Genomic DNA, 27,894 nt, shown 5'->3' with positions numbered 1-27,894 from the left:
GCTTTATAAAAAATTCTTAGGTTTTCGATTATGATAAGCAAACCAGCTCTCTGTTCACTTATTACATTGCTTTGTTTTGCCTTTCTTTCCTTGTCAAACAGGTGTGCTTTATGAAGTTGTTCAGAGCTTCCCTCGAGTGGAGGAAAATGTGCAGGTGGATTCATATGTAAGCAGCCACAGGTGGAGAAGGCACTCAGAGTCCCTCAAATCAGTCGACACCAACAGAGCCAGCATGGGGCAGGATTCTTCGGAGCCAGGGGGTTTCACTGACCTGCTGCTTGAAGAGGGACATGACAATACTACGCAGATTGAGGTAGATATTCATCCCATCTATTTTCTTAATTCATTTTGTTATCTTTGGTTGGGGGTAAGTAAAAAATTAGGACAGTTCCTTCCGGGTATTCAAACACTTATGGGGAAGAGTACTCTGGTCTTTGTACTTACGAACCTGTCAGGACAGGGAAGCTGGAGTTTTGTCTTGTCCTGAGGCTGGAGCCTGTCCTTTCTGAGTTTTGAGTATAGTCTCTTTAGGATGTCTGTTTCTTTACTGGAAAACAGCCAAGGGAAGTCTCATGTTTTAGCAGTTCTTGCTGAAAGGAAGTAATATTAGAATAAAATTGAATTCTTTTTTTGAAGTTGGTGTAAACACCTCAATTTTCAAGAATTTGCCTAATCTTTATGGATAGTGATATCCAAGCAAAAAGGGGAAAAGACCCTAGAGAAATGAGAAATTGGAAGAAAATTCAGGTTTTGGTCATTGAAAAAAATTGTGCATTATTTGATTTTTGGTCTTCCAAAGAATAAGATGGATCAAGTCCATCTGTGTGAAGTCTTGGGACATTTTCCCTCTGTTTTATAGTGTCATTCAACCTCTAATTTCTTGTTGAACTGCCAGATAGCTCTCTGTCCTGTTTTCTTTGGTTCTTTTGTTGTTGTTGTGGTTTTTTAAGTATTGAGTTCGGGGTTTTGTTATTAATAAAATCTACATCCTGTTTTTCAATAAAATACAGCTTGGACTAAGCTACACTTAACATCTTCATTCATTATAATCTTCTTCCAAAACAACAGTATCAAGGTTTTTTTCAGTTCTGAGAAGCTCACTCTCAGAGAAAAAAAAAAGCAGCCTTCAGATTTTGGGTTGTTACACAATAAAAAAAGCAATGTAATATAAAGCCCATCTGTAGAGACAATGGCATCTCTACTGCATGAGTAAAAAAATAGTGCTTTTTGAGAGGTGTGTTGTGTGTTTGTTGTTTTTAAGCTTCCCAGTTTGTGCAGCACTAATTATGTTTCCTCTTGTACTAACATGAAAGTCACTGGTTGGTAAATTGTAGTTTTGAATTTCATGTTGATTTTATAACTTCCTTTTTGCCTCTTGTAATCCCCATCTGCCCATACTTGTAGCAATTCTTTTGGGCACAACACAAATCAATCTTGCATCTAGTTATTTTAGCAGGTAAAGTGCAAGCTGTCTCAGGTACAGGGAAGTTTTAGTAGCTGATCTTTCCATGACTTACCCATGAATCCCTATGCAGTGTTTCCATTCAGTTTGGTTCCAAGCTCTTTTGAAACAAAATGGTCAGAGTTCCCCCTCTAACACTTATGTATAGCAAGATTTGGGGGGAAAAAAATGAATGCTTCTAAATGGATGTACATAGAATGGTATTTTTCCAGGAACATCTTTCCTGACAGATTAATGGCTTTGTAGTGTCTTAACCTGAAAAGTTTCTTGAATTCAAGTTTTGTGTTCTGTTGCAAACCTCTTTTTCTAAGTCTTTTCAGCACAATAAGATAACTGAGTTGTGGTTTTACACATTATCGGATTCCATTGAAAATCCCCACAACAACACACAGGCATGTCACAGGAAAACCCTTGATGCCTGGCCTTATAGAGGAGGCAGAGTATACAACAGATATCCACAGAGGAAGAATCCATACACTGCAGTCTTCTGCAGCTTGGGAGCTTATCAGCAGTGCTGGAGAGCTTATTCATTATCTTAAATGCTTGCTCTGTGTACATTGCAGTGCTTGCTAAAGAAAATCCAGAGAATGAGTATTACCTGCCACTGACATTTAGTGATGCTACAGGATGACGACATCCCTCCTTTACAGATACTGTTTTTTACAGATACTATTTTCTCTAAAGTGTTTTCTGGGCTTGCCATGCTAATATGAAGACTGACAGTGATGAATGTTTTCACTTGATGATATTTTCTGTCTTTCTTTATAATGATGAGTTTACTTTCTCTCCAGCTTTATAAACCCAAACCAAACAGCCCTTATTCCCTCTCTCTCCTCTACCCCTCCCTCCAAAAAAAAAACCAAAACAAAACAAAAACCCCAAAACAACAACAAAACCAAACCAAAACAAAAGGAAATAAAAAAACCCACCCCAAAACAGCCAAGGAAAAAGGGAAGGCCATAAGCAGAAATTTCTGCACGCTGTTTAAAACTAAATATTTCTTAAGTTACCAATCCATATATAAGGTGAAAAATAATAAAATCAAAATTGTGTGGAGCACAGCTTACTGCCACTGGATTTCCTTTTACTTTAAAGAAATTACACTTTTGATTTGTTTTTTCCCGTTGGAATTACTGGAATTGTTCTGTAACTTCCCAGATTCACCATGCTGGATGAGCCATCAGCCCTGATCCAGAGGTTATTTTAACATCAGCTTGAATGGGAGCATGAAGTGCAGACCTCTTAACACTCTTCCTGAAAGTACGTTGTAGATTGGTTTATCACACCTTTCCAGCAGTCAGGGTGGACCTCCTCCTAGGCATAGGAAAGATAATGGTGGGATTCTCTTTAGGGTGCAGCCTCTCTGGTCCAAAAATGGAGCAGTGTAGCCACCAGGAACCCCAGGCGCCTCTCTTCACATCTCTGTTTTGTCTCCTTCATTTTTTTGGCACTGTGATTCAGGAAAGGACTCATGGAAAATGATATACACATTCATGTGCTTTTTTTCAAGTAAAGGTGTTCTCTTGAACTGGTCTTGAACTATATTGCAGAGACTAGCAGAAGCAGTGGCTATAGCCACTGGATGTGCTGGACCTTCAGAAAAGGGCAGGGTCTTGGGAAGCAGAAGATAAGACCTCTAAGTCCCATTGTGTTGCTGAAGAATAGGAATGTTGTGGTCCACAGGTGCAGTGTTGTGGTGGCACAAACCCACAAAGATGGATGTTGCCAAACAAAAAGCAAAGGTCGTAAAGAAAAAGTTTCTGCTGCAAGCCAGGTAGGAAACCTGGTGGCTAAATATAAATTATAGGGTAAATCAATGTATAACACTCTATAAAACAGTACAACTATCTTGAAAGTACTCCTGCTCTCCTACTTTAGTAGGATTATTATAGTGCGCCATTTAGAGACTATAATGTTGCAAACCCAAAAAGCCTCCCAAAGGTGGAGGTTAGTCCCAATTGCTTTATTTGCAATTGGTACTCTAGAGCTCAAAGGCAGATGAGGATCATATTCCATAAGAGACTGGTTATGTTTTCATTCCCATTATATAAAATAGCTAAAGAGAGAGAGAGAAAGCTCTGCAGAGGGACAAAATAGCAGCATAAAAAGAGTGAGATCCCATCTTATAGAGCTGGACACAGATGTTACAGTCTGAGAGAAATCTCCAAAGCAGATAGCCTTGGGACAGGTAAAGAAATATGTTGTCAGCTGTCTAAACCAACTGCAAGGGTCAGCCCCAAAAAGACAGGAATCTGGTGATGCATTGCAACAAGTTAGCTTCTTGTCTTTGTGGCAGATGAGAGTTTCAGAGAGGCTCCATTGAAGATATGAGCACCCATGGCTCAGCCATATTTCTTCCCAAGGGTCACAAAGCCAAACATTAAAGCCTTCTGCCTGGAATAACTTTGGGACCATCAGAATTCTTCTTTCTGGAGAGTTTGTTTCTCACATTTATGGGATTTCACAATATCATAATTTCAAGCCTAGCTTTTGGGTTTGTTTTTTTTTCCCTCATCTTTCTTGGGATTTTTCTCTCCTGTTTTGAGGGTCAGGATTGTTTTGGGTTTTTGCTTGTTGTATATTCTACTGCTTTTGTTTATTGTGCTCAGGACATTTAGAAGTGCCCTTTATTTATGGTAAATAGAGCTTAGGAAATGCAACGTGTCAGGTAGAATTTGTTGCTGCAAACACTGTAAGTCCTTGTAAAAGCAGTGAGTGTGAAAATACATTTTCATGAATATGTCTAGTTTGACATGTCTTCTTTCAAGCAAGGAGAAAAATAAGACATGTGCTACCTTTCTTCATATACTCTTGTAAAAGAGAAGTATGCTCTATAATAACTCACTTTTATTAAGCAGTTTAGTATTAACATTGTTAAAATAAACTCATCTTTATGGTGATGATGTGACCAGTTGTTCTATTAATTCTCAAAGCCCTGTAGCCATACAGATAATGAAGGTGGGTATCAGAGGTTCTTTTTGCCTGTTCATTTTTTGCATTACTGAAAAAGGAGCTGATCTCTGAAATGTATCTGGTATGGATGCTGGTTCCCCAGTATTCACCACTAAGGGATCCACAAATGCATTCGTGTTTTGCCATAGTGCTTGCTTATGCAGGTCTGAGTGCTGAGCACTGGAAAAGGCTTAATAATGCAATAATATACAACTAATACATTAATATACAATTGTGCATTGCACAAATGTGGCATCATAATTTTTCTGTAGTTTAAAATGTGCACAATTTTTCAAGTGATTTCATTTTTTTTTTGCTATATGTAGCTCCATACAGAACAGATTCTCCCTCTGTGTATGTATAGCTGTGGTCTCTTTATCACAGATCTTCCTTGTGACTGCAGTCACACCAGTGCAGGGTAAAACATCGGCAAGAAAAATACAGAAAAATTGAATTGGAGAAGTCCCTGAATTACAGCTTGCATTGGCATGAGCAGAAGGTGAAAAACTTTGCAAAATAACTTTAGATCATGTGAATTACTTTCAAGTTTTTTGCCACTGTATAGAGATACTACATCAAAACAATAGTCTTTCACAAACTTCAAATATCAAAAATAAATCCAGCAATAAAATAATAGATTAGATCATAGTCAAGCTTGAGCTGAGTGCAGTAAAGTTTTATTGCTTTGCACCAGCAAAAATGGAGGAAAACATAATTTTTCATATAAAGTCTTAGAACAGAATGGATGATTGCAAATGTATGACAGAAGAATCAGTTCTGAACAAAAACCAGCATGCTGAGCATGCTAAATCAAACCAAACTCCACTTTATCTTATTTTCTCCACCCCACCTAACATACTACTTGCAAGCATAGAAAATTGTGGCTATTTCAGTGCAATTTTTTTTTTCTCTAGTGAAGTGATTCATTTATTCCTGTGGATTCACTGATATCTACTGCTGTGTATTGCTTTTAAGTAAACTAGAGTTGTTGCCAACTGAAGTCACCCTTCTTTCTTTTTTCTCTCCTTTCTTTACTTTCTCTAGATGTTGTTTGAAATGCAAATTTTAGCAGCCCCAGTAGTTTGTACCTGAAAAGCATCTTGCCCCTATTGAAACAACACTGGTGGATTTCTTACTGATAACAGTCTTTTGCTGGATTTTGCATTCCGACCCAGAGTTTCTGCCCAAAAGAACGCTTCTCCCTTATCAGTCCCAGTCACTCATGGAAGTGAAGATGTCTGATTCTGACTGGCAAAAACAACAGAAGGGATTGAGTTTTACAGCCCTTGGGATTTGAGAGCAATTACTCTCAGCTACTGACAGCAGTGTCAGCATGCCCATTGCTGTGTCCCCACTGCAAGTCTGAGCAAGGAAGAAAATAAATGCTTGAGATTAAATTTCCCGTGGCTGGACAAATGATAAGGGAATTCCTCAATTACTTCTCTAATGCACTGTATTAAAAGTAGAAAAACTTGTCCATGTGTAAAAGAAGCCTTAAAACTAGAATATCATAGTCTCAGAGTGAGCTGTCAGTTTGGCCAAGCCTTTTGTTCCTGTTTTTCTTCTTTTTTTTTTCCTTTTCTTCCCATCCCAATGCTTTCATGCCAGTTGCGTTTGAAGGACTTAGAAAGAGTAGGGTTAATAACACTGTATTCTGAAACCATGGTCCCTCCAAGTTACTGACAACCATATTCTGTATTCAAAAAAAATCCTTATTGTCACAGTTTAATGAGTCCTTCTGTTCTTTGTCCTCATCCCAAGCTAAGAGAGTGATCCTCTTTACTTCTATAACCTATTTTCTGACTTGCAATTTTTAGAGCCTTTAATTGCCTGTGTAAAGTTGTCTGCTTGCTTACCTTTTAAATTTATAGTTCAAACATTTCGCTTAAATAGTGTTTGTATCTTCCTTCCCCTGTCAGTGATCCTCAACAGTGCAAGTTAATTCCATGGGCAACACTTCTTGTATAGCCATTTAGTTTAATAATATCAGGGATGCTATTGATCCCTCCACCACTAGGACAGAATTCTTTTCTTAATGCATAGTCACATTTTAATGCAGATTATGAAATATCAAAGTTTCTGCTGCAAGCCCCATAGGAGACCTGATAGCTACATGTAAATTATAGGGTAAAATCAATGTATAACACTCTGTAGAACAGTACGACTCTCTTGAAATGCATGTTCAGTACAAAGGTTTAACCAGATTTTAGGTTTCAGTTGAACCATTTGACATATAAGTGAGAAGGATTGAAGCTTTGCAGAGCAGAAATTTGTCACAGGAATTGGTTGATTCTTTAGAGAGAGAAAGAACAATACTTGTATTCTGAAATCTGTATTTACAAAAGTCTGGGGGGAAAAAATTCTAAAAAACCTGAAGCAACAATCAGTTTTATTTTGACACCTGCTTTCTGATGTGGCTTCATTTTAGGGACAGATCCTAGACTATACAATTGAGCTCAAATAATATTTAGCCCTTGACTGAAATAAGGAAAACATTAGATTTTGGTTAAGATTCATTTAAAGTCCTAAGTCAAGAAATAACTTTAATTGATTTAATTACATGGCTGAAGCTTTCCAGGTCTACTTGCAAAATCTTTATCATAACAAAAGTTATATTCACTCTTATTTTTACTTTTAGGGATGTAGAATTATTTCTTGTTCACAGTTAATAATTACTACATCACGTGATTTTTGGTGTATGACTCATTCAAGAGAAGGAGGGGAAAGCTGGGCTCTTCCTGTAGGCCTGCAAATATTTTTCACAATGTTCAGTTAAACTTTGGTAACCTAGTATAGACCTGGAACTTCCAGGGCTAAAACAATTGTGACTAAAAAATATGGTTTTACAGTTGAAGGTGGCATTTCATCAGATTTTCAGGCATTTCAGACCCTATCTTATGTTGCCTTAGGCCATGTCAGTTGTACCTCCAACACATTGTCTTGCTGACTTTAAGCCAGTGTAACTTAAGTCCAGAAGTCTCTGTTGGAATATCTGCTGTCTCTTGTGTTTCCGCAACGTTCCAGAGGATTAAACAAATGTCCCATATGATTCCCCTCTACTGCACATCATTAAACTGCAAAAGCTCTGGAGCTCATTGACACTGAATGTTGTAGATGTCAAAATTTACAAAATCAGGCAAATTCTTGGAATACAGATTTGTCACAGGTTATTAAACACATAGGGAGTTTCTGAGGAGCAGATTACTGGGCCCTCAGGAAAATGGGCAATTGCTATTGTTTGCTCTGGGTCCCCTGTGCTTCCTGGGCATCATACACAGACAGAATCACAGAATATCTTGAGTTGGAGGGGACCCACAAGGATCATCAAGTCCAATTCTCTTTCCCAGTCAGTTCTGAGGACCATACGATGATGTTTGACTTATGAAAGTCCAGCTGTTCTTGTGCTTTTTTTGGTATCCATTTAAGAGATTAAGTTATATATTATGTTATTATTTTCATATTTAGAAGCTTGAAAGTTACAGTGGAGATTAAGGATATACTGGAGGAAGAGTCTAGGGATATGCACAAACAGTGCTGCTGTACTGAAACCATTGTGGATATATCTTTTGCTTTTCCATGTAGCAGAATGTTTAGATGTCATATTTTTGTTGTAAGAGAGCTAAAATTTTGTGGTAAATGATATAGCTGATATAGTAATTGAAGGTTAAGTTGTATAGAATTTTCTTGCAGTATTTTAATTTAATTTTTTTTTCCAAAGGCTGTTATTGTTATTTTAAAATGTTTTTATTCACAATTTTGAAGAGTTTATTTTAGAAAATTAGCTTGTTACTCTGGAGATGGAGAATGTAATTTATTTTCAGAAAAATAAAATATACGTTTTTCAAGCTGAAATTATTTGAACTTTCTCTTCATGTGGCATCCTAAGATAAACTAAAATGTGTGAAAATTACTGCTAAATTCAGTATTTAACTGATAATTTTTAATAATTATAAAGAAGAGCTAGAAAGCTAATTGGTCTGGAAAGCAACACAGATCACACATGAAATATCCTAATTCTCTTCTCTTGCTAAATTACACCAAACAGTACGTCACCTGCAATTAGAAACAGAATCTGGGATAATCGTTAATTTACTCACTATTTTCTGCTTGTCCAGCTGAGTTTTTCACCAGTGATGTCACATTTTCTAGCCAGCCAGCAGACTGAAATATCACTGTCTTGTTTTCTTTCAGGCTTTCTTCTTCAAAATGTAAACTAGGCAAACGCCTCATATATCTTTTTGTTTTGAATATACTAATTGTTTAATTATATCAAGGTCATCTTAACACTTTTGCTGGGTCTTGCTGCAGTATTCAGCAGGACTGAATGCATTGCCAACTCTGTAAAAAGCCGTGTAGCAATAACCCTGTCAACGTTTCCAATATTCTCAATCTAAGCTCAAGAAGTGATGGTTCTGTTAATAACTCCGGTACAGCTGAAAAGGGAAAAGGCTGGAGGAAAAATTCATTCTCTATTTCCTTTAAGCTTGGAAGGAAAGGATGGGGGAAGGAAAGAAATTGAAAACCAGTTTCCCCACTCCTAAGTAAGAGAACTCCATTGTAATCCTAAGTTCATTTACACATGCTTAGCTGCATTGGCACACCAGGCATTTAATTTAACATATTGATGATAATGAATTTTTATATCAAGGAAGGAGACAGGGAGTTCAGAATTTAATGGAATCTGCCTTTGAATTTTCTTGATGATAGTATTTTACTTTTCCATGTCCTTCATCTCCAGCTTCCTAAAGCATATTCCAAAATGCCTGAACTCACGACTGAAAAGAGCTATGACCATAATGAACAGACCTTGTACTTTCTGAATTAATTAATTCAATCATACATGCCTCAGCCCTTGCTTGCAGGGGTTTGCCAAAAATAGACTCAACTTGTGAAAGTTCAATATTAGTGTGGCCGGGAAGGCTGGGAAGGTCTTTCCTTTCCCAGGCACTTCCTTTCTGACCCTTTTCACCACGTTCACCTGGAGTGTCCTCAAGAGAGGAGAGTTGTATCAATTCAGTCATGCAAAAAGCAGATTATGTTCATTTCTACCCATGCAAAGCAAACAGCCTTAGCTAATTTAACAGCACTCAGCAAATTGTGCATAGTTGGTTGGAGCAGGGAGTGAGGGTGAATACATTACCATTACATTGGTAGTGCAGAGGAATTTGGGTAAGTAAGTAAGAAGTTGTCACACTAAGCCCCACAATTCCAGTTTGAATAGTACCAGTCCTTAGGGATAGATTTTTAAAGCTGTAGGAATTCTGCTGACATTGATGGATTACTTGGTGTCTCTTCAAACCTTTCATGTTTCTTTAATATGGGAAAGTCAATTATCTGTTATCCCAAAACAGTTGCAACTTGGCATGTAAACAGATGGGTCCATTGTTTCAGATTTGGTCAGACACTTCCTTTGACTCTCTGTAAATTTAGCATTTATGTGGAAGTCAATGATCTATCCTCATTGTGATTGTATGAGTTATACAGACTTTTCAAAGAGAGTAATAAATGGGGCCAATGCTCAAAATTTATATCAAGAGGGGGATCAGAGTCAAGAAAGCTCCATTTGTAAAATGTGCATTTGTTCTTCCAAAAATGCCCGTTAAATGCTTTCAACTGCTGAAGAAAATGCTTATGAAACACTTGTAAGGGCTGTAGTATTTCATACACACAACAGAAAAAACTAATGGAAATACCAGGGATTTTTGGTTTTTACTTTCTTCTATAACACTGGCAAGCATTCATGTGCAGCATGTCTAAGTGTTCACAGACCATCAGTAAAAAAACAGTATACTTGTTTCTGGAAAACAAAATTGGCAATAGGAGATCTTGGAGGGTGTGCAGAAAATTGCAGTGTGAATAACAAGGAGAAAAAAAAAGAAAAAGAATAGCAAACATATTCCCCGGACCTTTTAGTGGCTCAACATTTAACCAAAGTTAGAAAGATGTAACAGGGTTACTGGAGGTTTCTTTCATGCATTTGTAGCAAGCTGCATAATTCTTCACAATTTCCTACTAAATTTTTCAATAAATCAAAGCATCATTTTCTGAGCATTCTTTCTGTAACCTTAGCAACAAAAGCAGGAAGAGGGAGAAATTGCAGATGGAAATCCTATCTGTCTGATCTCATCTAGGCAGAGCAGTAAAATGCCTTGAGGGATAAAATGCCGTGATCTCTCAGAGGTATTCTGCTCCAGTACAGATAACAAAGCAAGCTGTTCCTCAGGTTCTTCCTGCTCCAGGCAAAGTATGGATTCCTCTCTTCTGGTGTATGAAAAGTGTCTTTCAGTGCTAGAATGGACATAATCTGGCTCCAAAGTGCTACTGCTTAGTTTAGCCATATCCAGGAGTGGGCCAACAATCTGGTTTACATAGGTCAACAACCTGGTGGGTGTTCATTTTGAGGATATAACTTTAGGGGTATAATATTGGCTGGCACAGTGGATTATAGCAAGTTTGGTGAGGATGTTTGGAACATCTTCATTCCATAGTCATAAGTTAGTGCACCCTATGTCCCTATTTGTCTAGAAAACAAAATCTCTAATTCTTAGAATTGTAAAATTAGTATGCAGTTGAAAGAAACAGCAATTCATTCCTGAAAATTTTTTTCAATAAAACTGGAAATAGAACTTTTGATTCTATCATTTACTCATTAGCAGTGTATAAAATGTTGATTTTTTTTTTATATCAGGCATATTGTTCCATCACCTTGGAAATCAACGTAATTTCTTAAATACACTGCAGAGGTTTTGTTTCTTACATAAACATTCAATAAAGGGTAGTACACATCTGTATACTGCTCCAATAATGCATATTAATTTATATTAAATGTTAGGTGACTGTGATTGCTAAAAGAGGCTGGAGTCTGTACAAGTGCTTTTCTTTTTTAGTTGTAGCTAATATTGAAATTGGAGGTGAAATTCAGCTCTTCAGTTTGGAAACCTAAGTATAGATGCATGTGGCATTGACGAGGTACATGCAAGTTTTTCCTAGGGCATGTAGTCATAGAACAAGGGGAAATGTCTTCAAACTGAAAGAAGGTAGGTTTAGATGAGATATTAGGAACAAAGTCTTTGCCATGAGGATGGTGGGCACTGGAACAGGTTGTCCAGAGCAATTTGGATGACATCCCTGGAAGTGTTCAAGGCCAGGTCGAATGGGCTTTGAGCAATCTGGTCTGGTGGAAGGTGTCCCTGCCGATGGCTGGGGAATTGGAACAAGATGATCTGTAAGGTCTCTTCCAACACAAACTGTTCTATGATTCTGTGATCAAAGTTGTTGCAAATTTAAGGTGAAAGTTACCTAGCTATAGATGTCTAATTTTAGGCTGTTGTTATACTGAATGGTCCACTGCCACTCCTGTAGGGTAAGGCTCAGCTGTAGGTCCTGAATCATATCTGCAGTTTTCAGATGGCCCTGGGTTCCTCCTGTGCTTACTCAATTAGATCTCATCCATGGTCAGTACAGGCAGTGCAGTTAAAGTGTGTATTCGATTTGTTCTAAAGCAGACCTGAATGAGCTGGCAAGTCTTCACTGACAGCATTAATAGATCTGTGGTTCTGAGAACGGATGCTTACAAACCCAGCTCTTAGGTAGACAGCTGCACTGAAGTATCTGACCTGCACACCAAACAAGCTGGTCATCTACCTATTTGTTCATCTGAGTCTGAAGACAAAAGATACAGATTGGTGGGGGTTTTTTTTGTTTTTTTTTTTTACAGATATAGCAATAAATTGTATCAAGCAAAATAAAAACAGCATGTTTCTGGTCAAGGTCAAAATGTTGAAATTCCTCCTCTCTTTTCCCTCTCCCTACCTTAGTCAACACTCCACCAACCACACCTCAGTAAAAAAAGATTGATTTGAAACACAAGTAAAATCTCATGTCTTCATCTTTCACTGGTTTTCCATGCTTAGATGTTTGGCATCACTTCTATTGCTTGAAATTGTCAAAAGACACCTTTCAACTCAAAAATAATTCTGTAATGCCTTGTGTTTTATCTTCTTAGTGTCCTGTATTTAGATGAAAGACAAAAAAGGAAATACAAGTTTATGCAACATTCTGCTTTGGATTGATTTACTCTGAAAGAGCAATTTAGATTTAGAAGTTATACACAAGAAAAAATAGCATCTATCAAAACCAAAATGATGTGTTGGTATAATTTTGAAATATTTGAGTATATTGGATCAACTGCATTCTAGGTGAATTTGAAGACAGTACTTTTCAGAGACAAGAGAGGGAGGATATTATTTAGCATCCTGATCTTGTCTGGGTAATTGTGAAGTGCACAGAGTATTCCTCTTGATAAAAACAAGAGTGCAGATTCTGCAGAAAGCTTCTTTGGAGCCTGATGTCAGGCAAAGGCAGCAACTTGGACACACCTGTCTAGGAAACATGTAACTCATCAAGCATCTCAATTAAATACGATGTCTTAGAGTTGTGGCAGTAGAGTTCTCAAGGGATTTATTTATTTTATTGAGCATGACTGCAAGATCTGATAACGAAGCATTTCTGTGACAAGTCCTTAAGAAATGTGGCTGGTGATAACAGTTTCGTAAAACTGTACATAGCAGTTTTGTTCAATATTCTTGTGTACACAATCCTGACTGAAATGCTGTTACAGATGTATACAGAAAAATACATGTGAATAAAGCAAAATGCATACTTTTTCCAAACAAAAGAGCAGGACAAACTGCTACAGGCTACCCACTTTCATAATCACTGTCTTTCTCTGTAAGCCATGAATGGTGATTTGGAAACTTTGTATATTGTTTGCACATTTCATCCAGTCCCATGTTTTAGTAACTAAAGCTTCCGGTGTGTTGCATGTGAGAGCAAAACTAGAAAGTGCTGTGGTTAAATAAATTATCAGTTTGTTTGCAATCTGTTTAAAACCAGTGCTTCCCAGGGAAGCCGTGGTGATGCAGTTTGTCCTGTGATGCCCAGGTTCTCCTACGACCATGGTCTGGCTATATGCTGACCAGCACACAGCTGGACTGAACAGCATGGCTTTGACAAAGACCAGTGCTGAGCGAGGTGTATATGAGACACCTTTAAAAGCTTCAAAATAAGCTTTATCCCTACAGGTAAAATGCTACTGCAGTAATTAACCCATGCTCCTGCCTGTATCAACTTTGTATTGATTCTATGTGTTCCTACAACTGATTGCCCTACAATTTTGGCTCAAAACCCTGATGGATCCCTGAACCATGGTATCGACAGCTCGGGAACAGCATCACACACCAGTGAGTGTGGAGGCAGCTTCCTGCACTGTCCTACAGAAGGCCCTGATCAACTATACCTGCTAGTATCAACTTAATGCTTCAGATCTTTAACACTTAAACCAATTTGTATTTGCCATTTGCCCTCCTCATGTGAGGGCTCTCGGTTGCTGTTTTCCTCCTGTCTCTTCCAATAGAGAAGTGCCAAAGAACAGGAAATAAGGATGACTTACATCTCCTGCCATTTGAATATATATTGCAGGAATACATTGGCTATAGAGAGTTTAGAGTTGCTCTAATGCCTGGATGGGAAAAAAATAAGAGGGTGTATAATATTAAACTGAACTTATTATATATTTAGGGGGAGGAAAAAATTGCCTGTGTGGCTATAAGTAGGTCAAAGTACATATGCTCAGAAACACACTGTTTGTTATATTCCACACAGGAAGTGGATCTTTAGAAGACTAAAATACCAAATCTTTAAAAGCTAACTAGATAGAAATGTAGTTATTTATTGTATTATCTGGAGTCATAAGCCCCCAAGAATGGAGCTGGTAACAGATTTGGTGTCATAACCACTAATGCTCTGTAGCCTAGACCTGGAAGATAGTTTTTTATGTTTACAAAAAGTCATTTTTGCAGTTTCAGTTTCATGAACCCTTCAGTCATTTATACATATCTAAAAATGAGAATATAAACTCTAAAACCTGTGTCATAATTACACCAAAATAAAATTTCTGCTAGACATTTTTTGGGTCATTGTATTGATATGGTTCTTTTTATTTTCTTTTAGTGGAGAGGATGCTATGGAGCAATTAAGACTTATTTTCAGAATGTTGTTTCTCAGACTTCTGCTCCAGCAAATCAGGAACAAAACTGCATAATAAATATTTCCCTACTCTAATTGAGTTTTGAGTGACTGGTGATTTGGCTTTTTTCCTTTCTTAAGTAAGGCATTGCAGAGATTTTTGCTCTCTTGAAGCTTGTCTCATATGACAAGACAGTCCAAAGGGCTTTATAAGCCTGCTGTAATGACCCCTAAATAGGCTGACAGTTTTATAGCAGTCCCCAAGAGGGAAGCTTCCTTTCAAAAGCAGCTGAATATCATGGAAAAGGCAGTGACTCCACATTGACTTTTCACAAAGCCAGAAAGACTAAATGGCTTTTTGGATTAATAACAGTTTTATGGCATCCTTCTCTTGCAGAATGTCTGTCAGCATGTGTGACCCTCCATTATAGGTGCTGTCAGGAGCTCAGAAAAGTGCAGTTTAAAACCTGGGAGCTTAAGTTGTTATAGAGCTGTGTAAAGCCATGTGTCTGCATAGGGGAGAGAGATGTGAGATAAATCCTTTGTTTTATCCCAGCTGATGACATCATTTAATGTTTACCATAAAAACCTCCAGATGTAAATCTGTGAGATTCTGGGCAAAGTGACTTCCACACTGGCCCTAATGAAAACCTCTGCACACACACAGTAGGCTTTCAGGACTCTGCAGAGCACTCGTGTAGCCTCTTCTTGGAGAATATAGTGTGAGATGACATTTTAAATACCAAAGCACTCAAGACACAGAATTTCCTCTTCAGTTAGATTGGGTTCCTTTCATTCATTTGTCATTATATTGGCTGTTAAATACCAGGTTTTCTAGTGTTTGTGTAATCAACAGTGATATTCACAAGCTGTCTTCAGGTTCTGCTCACAGTTGATGCTGAGTATGTATGCAATGCCCATATTGCTATATATATGTATATTCCCTTAGTTTCTCCCATATTGGATATTCAAAAAAGAAAACAAAAAAAAAAAAAAAAAAACCCACCCCAAAACAACAAACAACAAAACGACAGGTTGCCGTTTTGTCATTGTGAAAGCAGCAAGTCACTGTGAAAGCAGTTCTTTAAATTGCATGTTTCCTCAGTAGATTCATACAGAACAAAGACTTTTATTAAGAAATTGAACAGCAGAGAGTTCATCCTTGATGCAAAGCACTTATGAAATTGGTAATTTTGATCACCTTAGAATGATAGAGTTTCCTAAGCAGCAGCCCCTATATGTATCCTCTGTAAGACTTTGATGTTGTAATCCACATGTAGCTTATCTACTGAAATTTGAGCTTTCACATTTCAAGAGGCCAGTTCAAGTTAAGTATTCCTTAGGGTTCTTTGATTATCAGATCCTATAAACCTGTAATTCATAGCATTGCTTGTTATGATTGTAATTGCAGTATTCTGTTAAAATGAGTTATATGGCAGCAGCATGCAAAGTGTCTCTATCCCCATTTTCCCTGGCCTTAATTTTCCCACTAGGATCCCATCTGAGGATAGGTGATTATTTCTTGTACTGTCTCATCTCCTGTGCTAATGGCTGGTGTGCTAGGGATATTCTCCATGTGTCCTTGCCACCTGCCCCTGTCTCAGTCAGTGTCTGCCTAAAGAAAATGTGAATAAATGAGGAAAATCAATTTCAACACCATACACACATGCTTCTCCTGCCCAGGTAATATGGAGTGTGACTGTGCATCTCTCTTGCCCCTTCTCGGTGCCCAAAACGTGCTGTTGAGAAGAGGTTTTCCATCACCTGCAATGCAGAGCTAGCTCAAGTCCTACCCAAGCTGTCACCTCTGTTCTCCCCCTTGAGCTGCTTTTAGCTGGTGGGGACTAAAAGCAATTTTCTAGCAAAAGTCTGAAACAATTCAGAAGTCAATTTTGGCTGTATTTTACTGACATGATAGGCAGAGATACCATAAGAGAGCAGCCAGCATTACATGGGATTCGGTAAAAGTACAAATAGTTTTGAGGAAGCTGTTTTTGCTGTATGTGTGCAGAGACATCTTGATGCTGTCTTATTTAAATAGAAAGTGTGTTTTGGTTCTACAAAATGGATTGCCAGAACTTCTTTATTCCTTAGGGAAATAATTTTAATTGCTAGCTTATTTCCTTTCTCTAAATACCCAAAGTATTGTTATCTTTGCTTCTTTTTGCTGAAAAGTAGTTTGTTTTAAAATATGAAGTCTCATGTTTTCTGCTTTCAGTGTTTCCATTATAGTCTACAAATGCACCTTTTAAAAACCACAATTCTCTGATTAATTTCATAGGTTATTAATCTAGAAATGTTTATACTCAGAAGTAAAGACGACTTTCTGAAATTAGTAATTGGTAATAAATTGTTTCAGAACTAATTTTTGGGGCAAATACTAGCAGCAATTTCAGTTATTTTAGAAATAGACCTAGTCTGTGAGTTTGGCAATATTAGAGCAATTTGTTAATATATTTTGTTAAAAATCAGATACCAGACCTTCCTTTCACAGTAATAAAATTAAGCATCTATAAAGTCTACCTCTATATTTTTGGGGGCTTCAGAATTTTTTCATTATGTTGTCATGCCAATTGAAGTTGGAAATGCAATTTTAATAAGTAGCATATTTAAAGGGACAACAGTTATCAAATTAAATGCAGTCTTGTTGTCTTCTATTGCATCTAGCAGTAGTTCATGGCACTTGATCACAAATATCTGAAGATGAGGATCCTTGGATGGGATGATTGATTGATTGATTGATTGTTTTTTCATTGATAATGTCACAAACAATGTTCCAGTACTGGGAGAAGGCAGCCAAACAATCTGCTGAAATGTAACGGCCATCTGGTCGGCTGATCTATAATAGTTTGTCTTGTTAATCTTCTCTCCTCTCCTCTCCTCTCCTCTCCTCTCCTCTCCTCTTCTCTCCTCTCCTCTCCTCTCCTCTCCTCTCCTCTCCTCTCCTCTCCTCTCCTCTCCTCTCCTCTCCTCTCCTCTCCTCTCCTCTCCTCTCATCTCCTTTTTCAGCTACAGAGAAAGCAAGACTTTTTCTGCAGCATACTACTGTGCAAGAGCAGAGCTCATTCCTGGGTGTGCCAGCTGCTTTTTCTCTGGCTGAAGTTATTAGTTTTCTTCAATTACAGCCTTACAGAGAGAGAGCTTGAGAGATGGCAGAACTTCTTGTTCAGTAATGTCTGTGGTTTGGATCTAATTGAATCCAGTATTTAAAAACAAAATATTCATGCATTTGAATTCAACAGTGACTCTTACTCCTAAATCTTGTTTGATAATATCATCTGTCTCCTAGAGATTTATATTACTTTCAATTTCTGTTAAAGAAAAAATATGACAGGAAAAGAATTAAATCTAAAAAGTCCCATGTTTATGTATGTGATTTTATCATCATAGAATCATGGTGTCTTACTTCACTGAGAGGGAGCTTATTGTTTCATGTTTGTTTCAGTACTATTTTCATGTGCTTCTTTGGCCAGAATCTCAGTTAATAATTTGAACTAATGTCAGAGGCATAATGTAGTTGTTACTTTTAAATATCACATATAGTTAATTTTTGTTATCTTGATTGTGAAAGATTACATCACAAATTGGAAGACTTAATCTCTTAAGGGACAGCAATTACTGATGAAGTGAGTATGTGATATTTGACTGTATTTGAGATTATCTGTATATGTAATATATGGAACAAATACTGAACACCAAGTATTTAAAGAAGGCTTAATCCTCAGTTGTGCTGAACTTTTATGAGTAGTGCATGTATTCAGCTTTCCTGAGAAAATTCATTTGTAGTTGGAGAAGTATGGGAATATATTCCAAGTGTCATCAGACAATATCCCTTATGAAAACTAAGAAATTAATCTCTACAATCTACAATAAGATGGCAACTCAGCATCAAGTGTTTCCTGAGGTTAAAAATAACTTGTTTCCCCAAAAGTTTTATGAGAGATGTTCTAATAAATATTCCCTTTATAGTCGCAAAGGTTGCCAACAGTAATCCTCACAGCTGGTGCAAAGAATATCTGGAGAAATCCTTTGCTTTAATGCTGTACTGTTCGGTAGAAGAAAGGTGCTATGTACTTCATATACATGAAGTACAGTAAAAACAGTATTTGAACAGAACTGCACATCCAGAGAACCAATGGGAGATAATGCTCATATCCCCCAAATACCTGAAAAACAAAGAAAAAATAAAAGCTTTCTTGAAGCAGTTAAGTGTATGTTCTCTGCTTTCTCTGCATGTTCTTCCTTTCAGTAACATGCTTCTATGTCATTAATAGATACTGAAAAGTTTGTTTCTTGTCCTAATTGTATTTACATATAATTCTAATTATCAGCAGAACTCTAAATCTGTCTCATATGACTATTAAAACTCTTTTCTTAATTGAATAGTTTACATGCAAATTCATATAAATTCTTAAGCATTTTTCCATCTTCTTACGTAGTACCTACCTGGAGGGAATGGAGTGTCTTATGAAGCAAGTACAATCAACCAAAGCATATAAACAGGTCTGACAGAATGAAAACTCGTACGTATCTAATGATACCCAAAAAATCGTATTTATGAAAGACTCCAAGAATTTCATTTCCATGGTAATGCAAATTAGAAACTATGAAGGCAGTGACTTGGAACAGAAGCTTGGATCCTAACCTTACTGGGTGCTCCCAAGCTGCTCACATCAACTTTACTAGTTAGCTGCTTGTGCCTTTTTGTTTCTGATTGTAAGTTTACAGATGGGATTAAAAAAAATTAGGATGTGAGAGAAAAATCATTAATAGTATATTCATAAAATGCTATAAATATTATTAATTAACAAAATTCTGCATTTATTATTAACAAAATTCTGTATGAAGGCTATGAAGAACAATTCCGTCTTCCTTCTATCATTCAAGTAGAAGCAAATTTGCTTCCCTCTGGAAGTATCTAAGATTATTTAACTTGAAATAAATACTAAACAAGACGTTTTATACACAAAACTTGGTAGACATAAGTAATTCCTCACACAGTGCCAAAATCTTGAGCTGCAGGCTATAATTTAAGTGTTTGATTTACAAGCTATATGACGAATCTGCTTTGGGCATGGGTCAAGGTACCATTTAAAACATTCTGATAGAGCTACCAACTAGGCTCAGTGCTAGAGCCTTCCAGTTGTGGAGGTGGGGGCTTAGGTACTAGAAATTAACTGGAGTAGCTTTCTTAGCAATAAAAAAATTGAAACACAAAATAAACTTTCACAGTTTTGACTATGGTTTAAATATTGTATGTTTATCTGAAACAAACCGCTTGGTAATTATTTGTTATTTGTCTCTGGAGCTCTTTCCTTGAGACTTGGTAGGCCTTAAATGTGACCATTATTTACTAAGGAAATTCCCAGTCAGAATGATAAATTGGACTGGGAATATATATATTTGTTTTCGAATCCTTTTACTTTACAGTACCTCCATTGTATACATGGCAGTAATAACTGTTTGTGTTGACCATTAAAGGAGGAAAGAATTTGGTAAGGTGACTGGCTTTTGTCATCTTCCTGACAGTATAGTTTTAATTATGTTTACTTGTGTGACTAACCTAGGGCTGGTGAAGCCATTAAAAATTGCTTCTTCAGAATTTTTACTGAGATTTACTGTACATATAAAGTACATCCTGGCATACAAAGTTCAGCAGAAGACACAGAAATTGTCAAGGAGAAAAGAACCTGATTATATCTGCAACTGCTTTAGTAAAATGCGTCAGTAATGGTGTTAATATAGGATCAAATCCAGCTGAAACAGGATTTATGGTCAATATGTTTAATCTAGGACGTGAATGATGTCATCTAGAATATAAATCCTTGCCAAGTATGTCTCCAGCTCAGTATCATGTCAGTAGGAATTGGTTGTGTATGATGTGGGGCTGTGCGGAGGGCGTGTCAGGTCCACGTGGCAGCACGGCCTGGTGTGAGGGTACTCCCCTGTGGCTGACTGGATATAGGAGGTAAAGCAGGAGAGGAACTTCTCCATCACCAGGGTAATTCTAAATTCTGAGTCTGCCTCTTCCATTTTCTATGGTACTGTGTATTTTCTGAGTTTATTTTAATTTTCAAACTCTATCATTGAGGCTTTGGGTCTTTTTGCTTTGTCTCAGAAGGGGAGGAAGCAAGGAATGAACTAAGAAATACTAGCGTTTACTACTTTCATAGTATTACTTGTAGCTATTCAGCAGAAAGCTGGCAATGCTGTTGATTTAAACATTTTATGGTTGCAACAGCTTAGTTTGAGTGAAGGAAGACTGGAAATCTGAGACATGTTTCATTGTTTGCCTCAGACCACACACTTTTTTTCTTTTCTCTGTCTTATATAGGAAGGTACAGACCTTCACAGTAATTGACCTTAACAGAAATTTGCTGTGAGGAGAGCATGACAGCAACTACTGCATCGTTAAAAACCACAAGAATTAGGAAGATTTCTTCTACAAATATGTATATATTTGTCTGTCTTGGAGGGGAAAATCTACAGTAAACCAAACATTTGGAAATTTAAAATAAAATAGAATTGTAAGCCTACAGCTATTAGAAATGTTTTGGATGTTCTTATATAGGATAGTCTATTGAATTATGGTCAGAAATGTTAAAAAATACAATTTTTTTAAGGTGCTATCTGTGAATGGTTCCCATGGCTTTGTTAGAGTGTAGCCCTTGTTACAGGAACTGTCCATCTTTCCTCCAAAGCCATCAAATATTTTGCCATAGATTTCACTGGTTATTACAGAACACGTATGATTGGGATTGTGATAGTGAACATTATAATCATAATATAAGATGATTGCTTGAGGTAACTGCCTTGTCAGCTGCTGATGGTTGGGAGCAGAGCTGTCTCTGCAACATATTTACAGTTTGTGCTTTTTTCCTTCATTACTGAGTTTGAGGAGCAACAGGACTCAGTATTTCAAGGGTGAGTTTTATAGCTAAGGTGCATCTTCCATTATAATCTGGTTTTCCTATGTTTTTTCCCTTTTTCAGGAGGACACAGATCATAATTATTATACATCAAGGACATATGGCCCCTATGATTCTACTAGCCGGGATTTGTGGGTCAATATAGACCAAATGGAGAAGGACAAAGTAAAGATTCATGGGATCCTTTCCAATACCCACCGTCAAGCAGCAGTAAGTTATTTTACCATTTTCTTCTTTGACTAAAGACTTTGGATATTTTTCCCCAGGGACCCACACAGCACTATTACTAAGTACCATGACTACTGCTCACAGAGCTATATCTTTGAATTCTAGCTAAGCTGTGGAAGTCTTTACACTCTTGTTATCAATTGATTCCAAGTTGCCTTTTTGAACCTTCTGTAACAGTCATTCAGAGGTGCCTTTACAGATATATTTAAAATTTTCCTCTGTTCATAAGGATCACAATCTATCAAACAATAAACCACTTGCATTGCTGAAATCGGAGGGAATTTTACTGTTGAGTTTAATAGTGATAGAGTTGGGTTCAGGATGAAGTTGATGAAGTTTTAAGTCTCCCACGGAACGTATGTGGTGTGTTTGCACTTCTATTTTATATGAGGTGTCATGCTTATATTTCCTTTTGGGACAACTGATAAAGCTCATGAGAATGTCATATAGTAACAGAAATTATGTGATCACAATTTTAGGTTATCAGCATATAAATAAATTGTAGCGTGAATAACAATCATATTTAACTTATTGTAATCGTTGCTGGAAAAAATGGGTATGAAAATAACGGGCTTACACACTTAGGAATGGAATAAAATACTCTGTAATTTAAAGATTATATTCTCTGTTCTCATCTGTGGCTAGAAGCTGCATACATAGAAGAGCCAATATTAGCACAAATTAAATACAGAAAATTACAGCTCGGAACTGTGGCTCATGAGATTCTTGTTTCATCCATTCACCAACTTAGCTCCAACAAAAAGTCCTTGGGTTTTGCCAGTTTAAAACAAACTCTAGTGAATGCCTTACTTAAAAGTTGTACACTTTTTAAAGATGCAGGTGTGTTTAACAGTTTTAAAGCTAAGAGAAAGCCCAAGTTTAATTCGTCTTTTCCTTTGTTTATCTGTTATCACCCTGGTACAAGCCAGGTGACTGCTCAGAGGGATGCAAGAGGCAGCAGAAAGAAATACTGTGGTGACACTGACTGTGCCGTAATCAAACCTCTCCTGATGGGAGAGAGTTTTTAAAGTCCTTGCCAGGAGTTCCAGAGACAAACAGGGACTCTCAGCCTTCGCTGCTTCTCGATAGTTGTTTATTAAGTCTTATCAGAGAAAAAGAGTCACTAGCATGATTCAGACATAGCACAAAGCAGAGAATGCAGGAGAAAAGCCCAATTATCAAGATTACACAGCCTTTTTAAAGATAAATTAACCAATGGTTACTAAAAACATACATTATATTTACTTTTCTACCCATTATTTAATAACACAGCCAGGAACTGTGGAATTCTTTGTCCAATCATCCCAAACTACTTTTACTGCAGAATATGGAGTAGTAGAACAAGAAGAAGGTTTGGAGAACAACAACAATCCTCCATTTTGATGGGTTCTGCTTTTGTCTATTTACTACATTAACAAACCCAAAACCTCTAAATTTTTCACCCTGTGACAATCTTACATAGTAGTCTGTCACCTAATTTACACTAGTGTAGTTTCTAGTTCTTTTCTAATAGTAGTCAGTTTTTTCCATGGACAGAGGTCAAAAGCTGTGTTGTTCAGGGAGGTGAAACCCCTCAAAACAGGCAGAGACATATTCTCTGCACTCTGGGTTCCTACACTGTGGTATTTAAGTTAGAATACAGAAAGCAGAGTGAGGTGATAAATCCAGCACATCTAAGTGTCAGAGAGTCCAATGCAAAAAATATATCCTTCATAGTTAAAAGACCGTAGGCAGTCAGGGTTAATGCAAATGCAGAGGGTTCAGACAGTTATATATCTTTGGGGCAGACTTAATAAAACAGTGTATCAGCTCTTTTCTTAAGACAACTTGATTCTAATGAGAAAAAAAGAACCTCGAGGGTACCTAAAAGTGAGAACCTCTATTTTCTGCCTTGTCTACTTTGTGTGGGATCCTGGTGCTCCATGTTGAGGGAAAGAATGGAAATATGCCAAAAGAAAAGGTAATAAATAAATTACAAATACTTATAAAAGGTGTAACATCTTTTCCTTTTAAAAGTAATTTCTGAAACCTGGGACCTAAACATTAATTAAATTTCTTTGAGAAATTTTAACCCATGTTTAATGATTAGTAAAGATGACACCCTTCCATGTCTTTGTTGTAAGCACTTTTGTTTCCAATTGGATCCCTGAGATTATGCAGCTAAAATGTCCATTCCAAGGGGGTCATTTTGTTGAAGTTATTAAACTAGAGGCTAGAACAAGGCAATATTTTTTGGTCTGGTGTGGGATTGGTGTAGAGGACCATTCAGCATGCCAGATGGAACCTTGAGGGCTTCAACTGTTTCTCCCCAAAGCAAGTGGTTTAAGACCTTTCTTCTGAATGTCAGGTGCCCTCTCTGCCTTTCTGCCAGCTCCAGCAGAGAAGGCTCTGGTCCCTGTTTAGCACACTGATATCCATCTCTTTTCATGCTTACCCAAACATCTTGGACTGGGAACTTGAGTGGCTGCAGCCATGTCTACATACAGTTTTAAAGACCCCTTTTTCAGATTAATATCCCCTCAAAGGCTGAAAAAGTACCAGAGAGTCATCCTGTAATGACGTACGATCTATAGTTGACTTTTTTGTATGTTTGTGTCCAAGTAAACAGCATCCATATGTACTACACAACAAAGTTATTTAACAGAGAGATGTGATCTCTATAACTGTACAACTGTAAAGTCATATATTTTGAGATCGTACATACCGCAGCAACAATCTCTTACCTTCTCTCCTGTAGAGATAAACTTTGACATTACTCTTTTCATAAGGCCATTTTGCACATCTTTCTGTGACCCAGTGATTTTCATGCTGATAATTTCTAAACATTATTCTCCCATTTGACAATAGGACCAGGAGTTAAATTCTTACCAGCTAAATATCAAGGAATTCATTTACGATGTCAGGGGTTCTTTGAATACTAAACATTTTACACTCAATTTGTGTGTTTTCCTTCATTTGGAAGTGAATAATCTTAAGAGTTCCCAGAAGCTGTCAGTTGGTTTTGCTTCTACAAGAAAATCCATAAAAACTGGAGAGGGTCCTGGAGAGGATCCATGAGATGGTTTGACTTGATAAACAGCATAGTAATTGTTTGTGGAAAGTAGCAAACATATATTAATGGCACAATTACAATGTCTAACACTACAGGATTTATATCACTAGTAGTAAGTGTGTTTTTTCAATATATTGCCACCATCTTCTTAACCATATAATAAAATTTTAGAGGTGGCTTTGATATTCAGTGTGTTTAGATTAGATATCTAGGAGTTGATTACCCTAACATTGAACTAGAATACAGGATACCTCATACTTGGGAGCTCAAGTCTCTTTTGTTCCAGTCCATTCTATCATTTATGCATGGAGAAAACACTTTATTTCAGTGAATTGAAAACTCTGGTATTCTTTCTAAAAAACAAGGTATGCTTTCTAGCATGAAAATGAAAGCATAATATTAGTGACTGTTAGAATATTGTGTTTTAAAATATTACTTAAATCATGTTGGTTCTTTATTACAGTATTATGCTAAAAAATTGGCTATGTTAAACATTTTTACATTGTCAGAATTTAAGGTATCACATTTTGACTTAAGCCAGTGGGAGATCTGTATCTGGCTTGAGTGGGAATGATATCAAGTTTTTGGTGCAGACATCTTTGTATTAGTGTTTATATTGTAGCAATTCAGAAGACAGGTAAGGGGGCATAGTTTTCATTTGAGGTAGTTTAATGGTTATTGTGTACTCAGAAAGTTAAAGTTAATAGGTAAAATGGAGGGTGACATATAAAGGAAAGAGGGAAAATTTGGTCAGAAAATTGGTAGTTTTAACAGAGTTCTTCAAACTATGTTTGGTAGGGCAAGGACAATTTAAATGGAGTGCATTCATAGATATAGCATACACTTCAGCATTGAAAGCTGTAGAACATGGTAAAAGAACATTTGTGTGGATTAATTCATGTGCTATCTTTTGCATATGCCATTTTTGATTAGAAATGTTCAGTTGTACATCCATATTTATGTATATACAGAAAAGGTCATTAGAACCTACTCAGTCCAATTAACACAAGGCAAATGGATTTTGCATTCTAATTAAAAACAAACAAAAAATGTGCTAATAAATCCTGTCAAAATTCTGTCTTCCACTTAAACAGAAACCAAATCTAATTTAAAGTTACTGTAAGTCTTCAACTGCAAATTTCATGATAAATAATTCTTTAAACATTTCTGGTGTATGTAAATATAATTCTTCCTGAGAGAAGAAGTAATCATATAATCTGAAAATAATAAAACACAGGACAGAAATAATGGTAGGGAAAAGAAAGATGAAAGAGTACTTTTCTTCTTCCTTTTTTTCCCCCCACATTTTTAAAATGTGTGGGCTGTTGACCTTAAGTGGAGTCCTTAAAGGTTAGGGTTGAGGGACAGTCACCAACAACCCATCCTCACACCAGTTGTTACTGTAGTAACTCCTCCAAAATAAGGAATAATGGGCTGCATGCTCATTTCATATTTGGTATTTGGACCATTATGGAAGAGATGTGTTTTTCACAGGATATTATATTCAAACAGTGAAAAGACCTTGCTGGGATTTCAGCACTCTTTTCTGCCATGACTACTAATTTATTCAGCAGTTAACCAGGTAGTACACAAGGTGATAATTATAAGTGTCCACAATAATCAATGAGCTTTGGGAAAGGAATGGAATAGGTGGAAAAAGATAAAGCCATAGGCAGAGAGGCAAAATGAGTTTGAATTTGAATGATGCTCTATGGTGAGTTTAGTTGAGGAGAAGAGTTCATTCCCCAAATTACAATTCTCTGCTATGAATTCAGCTGATAGAGGATAGTCACCTGTAGGGAAATGGAGAAAAAAAGACTCTTTTAAAATTTTTATTTATTATTTTACTATTTTATTTTCTTTTGCAATAACAACTTAAGTAGAGTTTGTTATTTCTTCTGTTGATTATTTCTTTATGCATCATTCCATTTCCTAGCTGACAGTATAGAGTTTTGGGAACTGGTGTCTTGTGGGTTTGATGGAGGAATTACCTTCCAGTGACCAGCCTTTATCAGACAAGACCCAGGTAGCAGCAGGATGTCAGGGACAGCACTTGAAACTGAAGGCTGGTTTGGCAGAGCAGCAGATAGCCAGCAGCCAAAGCAGCAGGCATCCTGTAAAACACAGATATTGCTCAGGCTTTAGATATTGATGGCTCCTTTTAAGAGGTTAAAGCAACATTTCTTTAAGCAGAAATTCTATAAATCTTTTATTAATTTTATTCTTGTGATTGAGTTACAATGCCTGTTTGTGTATTTTCTTTTCTGAAGTTTTCTGTTATAAAGATCCACTGCTTTAAGTGTTTAAGTGCTCCACAGAATTCTTTCCAGTTAGCTACTGGCAATTCCAAATTAAGAATAACAAGGCTCTGGTGAAAAATAAAAAGCAATGGAAGAGATATTTGAAGTGGATGACTGTTCATCTTTTTTTCTCTTAATGTTCTGCTCAATATTGATTTTATTTTTTTGGTGTTATTCCTTTCAGAGAGTGAATCTGTCCTTTGATTTTCCATTTTATGGACATTTTCTACGTGAAATTACTGTGGCAACTGGGGGTAAGTGGCTTTGTAACCATTTACTTTGAGTAAGATGAGAAGAGTTTCTTTCAGCTACTTAAAATACTTTTTTTCCCCTGCCTTGTATATGTCAAGAGATAAACTGCAGCTTTGATTTAGGAAATTTTCCTGTCCACAAAAAGAAAATCACAAAATGTCAATATGATGAAAAGCCTCCAGCAGTTCAAGTGGAACTGTTGTAAACCCATCTGATTGTAAGGCTTTACAGCATTAATCCTTTTCTGTTTAGATATTTCCCCCTTGGGAACTTGGGTGTATGTAGCAGTTGCACTGGTGGTGAGAGTGCTGGAGCCAAAACAAGGAGGGAGACAGGGTTTGCCTGCATGAGGCAAGAGGATTTCCTGCCCAAAGATAAGAGGTGCTGCTAGAAGTACATCCTGTGTCACCTGTAGGGCAAACCCACTGCAGTGCATTGTCGTGGTGTGGTACAGCCTCTGAAAATGTACCATGGCCTTCCTCTCCTCCGTCCAGGAGACGAGTGGGGTGAGAAGGGAGGTAGGGCCAGCTCGAGCTCCCAGTCTGGCAGCTCTGGGCACCACTGATGGCTCATGGCTGGGGTTCTGCCTCCCACTGCTGCTGGCTGCTGCTTGCACCAATCTTCTGTGCTGGGAACAGCCATCAGCTCCTTATTTTCCCCTCCCACTTCACCTCCTTGACAGACAATTTGATT

General features: G+C 37.1%; 1 protein-coding gene across 1 annotated transcript in view; it reads left to right on the top strand.

Annotated features, from left to right (window-relative positions):
- PLXDC2 (plexin domain containing 2) overlaps positions 1–27,894 on the top strand; it is a 262,129-nt gene that overhangs the window by 118,797 nt on the left and 115,438 nt on the right. Inside the window, exons 2-4 of the mRNA XM_039549163.1 lie at positions 102–313; positions 21,433–21,579; positions 27,134–27,203. Of these exons, the coding sequence (XP_039405097.1) occupies positions 102–313; positions 21,433–21,579; positions 27,134–27,203 (429 nt within the window). The remainder of the gene's footprint in view (positions 1–101; positions 314–21,432; positions 21,580–27,133; positions 27,204–27,894) is intronic.

The sequence above is a fragment of the Corvus cornix genome, chromosome 2 (genome assembly GCF_000738735.6).
Source record: "Corvus cornix cornix isolate S_Up_H32 chromosome 2, ASM73873v5, whole genome shotgun sequence".
NCBI classification, from domain to species: domain Eukaryota; kingdom Metazoa; phylum Chordata; class Aves; order Passeriformes; family Corvidae; genus Corvus; species Corvus cornix.
Note: the sequence above shows the minus strand (reverse complement) of the source record. Positions and strands in the feature narration are given on the sequence as shown.